This window comes from Octopus bimaculoides, chromosome 1 (assembly GCF_001194135.2).
Source record: "Octopus bimaculoides isolate UCB-OBI-ISO-001 chromosome 1, ASM119413v2, whole genome shotgun sequence".
Lineage (NCBI taxonomy): Eukaryota > Metazoa > Mollusca > Cephalopoda > Octopoda > Octopodidae > Octopus > Octopus bimaculoides.
The window spans coordinates 17,939,117-17,944,899 of NC_068981.1; the positions used below are offsets into that span (position 1 = coordinate 17,939,117).

A 5,783-nucleotide genomic window follows, 5' to 3' on the forward strand; every position below is an offset into this window, starting at 1 on the left:
AAGGTCTCGGTCACTAGTCATTGCCTCAGTGAGGCCTAATGTTCGGAGGTCGTGCTTTACCACCTCATCCCAGGTCTTCCTGGGTCTACCTCTTCCACAGGTTCCCTCAACCGTTAGGGTGTGGCACTTTTTCACACAGCTATCCTCATCCATTCTTGCCACATGACCATACCAGCACAGTCGTCTCTCTTGAGAAAGCACAAACAACAGACAACCTCAGGTAAACTGTCCTAAAACAGACACAAGAGCCCCAAACCCTTCTAACTACAACTGTAGTCACCCTCACAGCAACCAGTGCTTACAGCTTGACAACAAATATAAGGATACTTCAAATACTCACTTGGGGTTATTACTCTGGCTATTTTGCATAAAGTTCTGGCGATTCATCTGGATACGAGCAGCATCTCTCTTCTCTTTACAATCTCTGATCATATGGGCTCCGCCACAGTTGAAACACTGTGGCTTCCTCCTGTAATAATGCAATAGACAGCATGAAGCCAAGATATAGAGATATCAAGCCAATATTACACAATGGGAAAATTTCAATGAAATAGTAATTAAGAGAAAGTTAGCAAGAATTATTGTTCCTATTTATTCCAGCACAGGTCAATAGAAAATATCAAATATATATAAAAAATGTCTTCTTATTTCCATTGTCCATGTCAGTGCTCCACAACTGGTGTTCTGCAGTGTAACCTGAATATAATTTTTTTTCCTTATACTTATAGTTATATTTTTAATTCAGGTATGTTGCTGAATTTTGAAAAGAATATAAGAGTACCGCAAGTGGAAAAAGGCTGCAGAGCACTTGGTCTATATTAGGGATCATTGCATTGTTATTGTTGTTTCCCTGACAAAAGGTCAATGTTACTACCTGAGATGGAGCGAGAATGGCTTCATTTTAAAACTTCTGTGGAGAAATGGCTATGAGTAGTTAGTTGAACTGAGGTAATGCAGAATAAAGTGTACTGACCAAATAAACAAAGAAATACCTGCAGTGGATTTGAATTTAAGATCACTGATCCTGTGGTCCAATACTGTATCGATTTGGTTATTGTCTTTTATAGGTGCAGGAGTGGCTGTGTGGTAAGTAGCTTGCTTACCAGCCACATGGTTCTGGGTTCATTCCCACTGTGTGGCACCTTGGGCAAGTGTCTTCTACTATAGCCTCAGGCCAACCAAAGCCTTGTGATTGGATTTGGTAGATGGAAACTAAAAGAAGCCCGTCGTATATATGTGTGTATATATATATATACCGGAGTAAGCACATAAAATGTGCAACAAGGTGGAAAAAAGAGTACTCAAATACCAGAGGTAGAGTAATATGCTTTATTTAAAAGCAGCAGAAATATAACAAAAGACTGTTACTCTGAGTTTCACGTTCCCGTTCATCGGACAGTTTTGTTAGAAAAACTGTCCGATGAATGGGAACGTGAAACTCAGAGTAACAGTCTCTTGTTATATTTCTGTTGCTTTTAAATAAAGTATATATATATATATATGTATGTATGTGTGTGTATATGTTTGTGTGTCTGTGTTTGTCTACCCAACATCGCTTGACAACCGATGGTGGTGTGTTTACGTCCCCGTAACTTAGCGGTTCGGCACAAGACACCGATAGAATAAGTACTAGGCTTCCAAAGAATAAGTCCTGGGGGGCGATTTGCTCGACTAAAGGAGGTGCTCCAGCATGGCTGCAGTCACATGACTGAAACAACTAAAAGAGCATGTGTGTGTGTGCGCATGCGTATTTCTGTTACCAAGTTAAATAGTATTACAAAGTTGAAGTAATGCTGTAGTGTCAACCAACCTTTCTGGTTTACTCTCTTTGGGTACGTCACCCTCTTCCAGGTCAAGGGGAAGAGCTTCGAAGAAGACTTGCTCATATCTTTTCATTAAGGAAAATAACATGGAACTAATGAACCAAATTTTGGAATCTCATATTCAAATTAACAGTCACAAGACAATACCATATCTAATGAAGCAACTCATTAAGAAATTTGTTCTGCTGTCACATCGTTGCTGGTCTGATCAGACTGCACAGCAGCACATTGGCCAAGTGTCTCTACCAGGCCTTGGAAATGAAACTGAGTAGACAAACTGTATGAAAGCCAACCAGATGGATAGTACATGTTCTTGGATGGTAGATGGGAGTCTGTCATCTGGGGTAACACTACAGCTTGGCCCAGGGTGATTTCAGTGTTGTCCATTCTGTTGCACATATTACTTGAACAGGTTTCCAGTTCTGAGGATAAATCCCTTTCTTTCTCCCATCGGTCTTGCAGGCCCTGAAAAGGGTCATTATCCATGACCTTTTCAGGGTCGTTCCATTAATAAAAAAAAAAAAAACCCTCAAAACTGAAACGTTGGGAATGGTGCTTTACCAAAATGTCAGACTCACCGCCACCATTGTTTTATCATCATCATTATAACCAGCAACACAAATGAAAGACTAATAATTCTCACAGACAGATTTCAAAAGTAAAAAACAAGTAAAGGATACTTTGGTATTTCCCAGCTGTCAGTCATAGAGGGATCGAGATTCACTAAAGGCCAACCTGATGTGTCAATCATAAAGTTATTGTAGAACTGACTGGTGCCAATGATCTGGTAATTGGAGTAAAATAGAATAGAATATGATGAAAATTTGGAATGTATGGTGGAGGGTGAGACAGCAATGCAGTAACAAAAGTGAAATGGTTTATTGTAAAAACATTACATATTAATAGGACATGTCGCTTATGAGAAACAACTATTATATGCATGTAGTTGGTGACATAAAACAAATGTCACATGTATGACAAGCTTATTTACAACTGTCATAATGTCTAGACAAGGGCACACACAAACACACATATACATAAACATACAACGGACTTCTTTCAGTTTCCATGTAGCAAGTCCACCCACAAGGTCTTGTGCAGTGGGTTTGATCCTGTGGCCACATGACTGGGAAGCTTGTCAATTACACAGCCATACCTGTGCCTATGCAAGTATCCTGATCATTATTTACATTGGTTGGACATGTGTCCCCATCTTGTTTATTGTTACCACAACGTTTTGGCTGATTTACTCTCTAGACTTCATCAGGTGCTCTGGGAGAATTTCGAATCCAACCCTGCATTCTCATTCCTTAGGTATTTTTTGCTGCTATTATTATTATTATTATTGTTATTATTTATTTATTTATTCAAGGCAGTGCCTGGAACTGAACTCACAATCTTGGGGTTAGTAGCCCGCACTCTTAGCCATTACGCTATATGGCCATGGGCACATAGTGTAATCCTGATCAATTCCAGGCAGTGGAACGAAGGAAGGAATGAATAATAATAATAATAATAATAACAACAACATCATGAGCAAAAAAATACCTTAGGAATGAGAACCCAGGGTTGGGTTCAAAATCCTTCCAGGACACCCAATGAAGGCTGGAGAGTAAACCAGCCGAAATGTGGTAACAACAAAGATGAGGACACACATCTGTCCAATGTAAATAACGTACAGAATTCCTCATCTCTAAAATGTAGAAAAGTATCATGAAATCATTAAGGTGAAACTTACCGCATGGTTACACCACATGTTATGGCTCCTCTGTTCAGAATCTAACTCATCATTTAAGTCAACACAAGTCAGTGAGGAGGCCTAGATGAAAACAAAACAATACACAGTAATAAGCCACATGTCTTGTCTTTAGCAAGCATTGAAATAACGAATTTACAGTCATGAAACCAGCACTTTAACCTCACAGACATTGTACCAGAGATTCACTAGTTTTAGAGCTTTGATAACTAATAACTGGCATTCGATTGGTTATGACAAGGATTCCAGTTGATCCAATCAATGGAACAGCCTGCTCATGGAATTAACATGTAAGCACTGGTGTAGCTAGAGTGTTTGCTGCCCTGGGGCGGCCCTTCCATTTGCCACTCCTGCACCCCACAAAAAACACACATTGCCTACAGCAGACCCAAAAGTGCCACCCGGGGCAGACTGCCCCTTTCCAGCTACGCTAGTGCATGTAAGTGGCTGAGTGCTCCACAGACGTGCACCCTTAACGTAGTTCTCAGGGAGATTCAGTGTGACATGGAATGTGACAGGGCTGGTCCTTTGAATTACAGGTACAACTCATTCTTGCCAAGTGAGTGGACTGGAGCAATGTGAAATAAAGTGTCTTGCTCAAGGACACAATGCATCATCAAATACTGAACTCACGACCTTATGATTATAAGCTGAATACCCTAACCACTTAGCCATGCTTTGATGATGATATTAGTCGAAAATGGTTTAGTGGGTTTGTTTAAGTTTGTCAGAAAATGGTGATGTTGTGGAGTGCTTGAACATCTCTGGAGCAGGCAAGGAATACGGTTTACACTATGATTGTCTGTACACTGTAATGTATATAATTGCAATCCCCTACAGTCACCTTTTTAAAGTTATCTCTACAGATTTTCTATAGAAACTAGAGCTAGCACTAGAAGTTACAATGTTTCACAGATGAATATCATCATCATCATCATTTAACGTTCGTTGTCCGTGCTGGCATGGGTTGGACGGTTTGACTGAGCTGGTATGCTGGAAAGCTGTGCCAGGCTCCAGTCAGATTTGGCATGGTTTTCTACAGCTGGATGCCCTTCCTAACACCAACCACTCTGAGAGTGTAATGGGTGTTTTTACATTCCACTGGCACAGGTGCCATTTGTATGACACCAATATCTACCAGGACTGCAATTTTGCTTGGCGGGTCTTCTTCTCATGCATGACATAATGCTAAATCAAAATCAAACTTGATGACAGCACCGCATGACTGGTATCCGTGCTAGTGGAGCACTAGTAGCACCATCCGTGCCAGTGGCACGTAAAAAGCACCATTCGAGCGTGATCGTTACCAGTGGTGCCTTACTAGCACTTGTGCCGGTGGTACGTGAAAAACAGCATTCGAGCAAGGGCGTTGCCAGTGCCGCTGGACTGGCTCCTGTGCAGATGACATGTAAAAACACCATTTGAGCGTGGTTGTTGCCAGTACCGCCTGACTGGCCCTCATGCCGGTGGCACGTAAAAGCACCCACTACATTCTCGGAGTGGTTGGCGTTAGGAAGAGCATCCAGCTGTAGAAACTCTGCCAGATCAGATTGGAGCCTGATACAGCCATCTGGCTCACCAGTCTCCAGTCAAACCGTCCAACCCATGCCAGCATGGAAAGCGGACGTTAAACGATGATGATGATGATGATGATGATGATGATGATTCCTTAATGAAATTCATAAAATTCACAGACAAAACAATACTTACTTTCAAATTCAAATCTGGTAACTTTTCATATCTTTCTTTCTGATGTCTGAATATCAAATGGTTGATGAAGTCCTCAATTTCAGAACGATATTTGCTAACAACAAAATAATAGAAGGAAACTAGAGGATGGTCTTAGATTATCTTTTAATAATTAGGAGAAAAGACACAGCAATTAATTTATCTAGTGTGAGACTGAGAGAAAGGGGAAAAAAAACACAAAAAAACAACGCATAAAATCTTAAGATCAAACAATTAGTTGAACAATTTTTTAAAATAAATAAACATTTTCTTTGAAAATGAAATAAATATATTTCATTAAAAAAAAAAGATTTTTCTTGGTAGGCATAAATTCAGTTTATTTAAGAACTGATAATAACATCTCCATAAATTAAACAGATCAAGCACATGGCAACCTCTCTAGTAAGGGTGCACTAAATACACTCCATAAGGTTATTGGAGGTAGGAAGTGTACCCAGAAACAAAGACAGGTGAGA

The 5,783-nt window shown here is 40.2% G+C and overlaps 1 protein-coding gene across 1 annotated transcript in view; it reads right to left on the reverse strand.

Moving 5' to 3' along the window:
• Positions 1–5,783, reverse strand: part of LOC106873468 (zinc finger CCHC domain-containing protein 8) — a 24,112-nt gene that overhangs the window by 13,658 nt on the left and 4,671 nt on the right. Inside the window, exons 4-8 of the mRNA XM_014920848.2 lie at positions 5,290–5,383; positions 3,562–3,642; positions 2,504–2,607; positions 1,811–1,888; positions 341–469 (exon numbers count right to left, since the gene is read on the reverse strand). Coding sequence (XP_014776334.1) covers positions 341–469; positions 1,811–1,888; positions 2,504–2,607; positions 3,562–3,642; positions 5,290–5,383 — 486 coding nt within the window. The remainder of the gene's footprint in view (positions 1–340; positions 470–1,810; positions 1,889–2,503; positions 2,608–3,561; positions 3,643–5,289; positions 5,384–5,783) is intronic.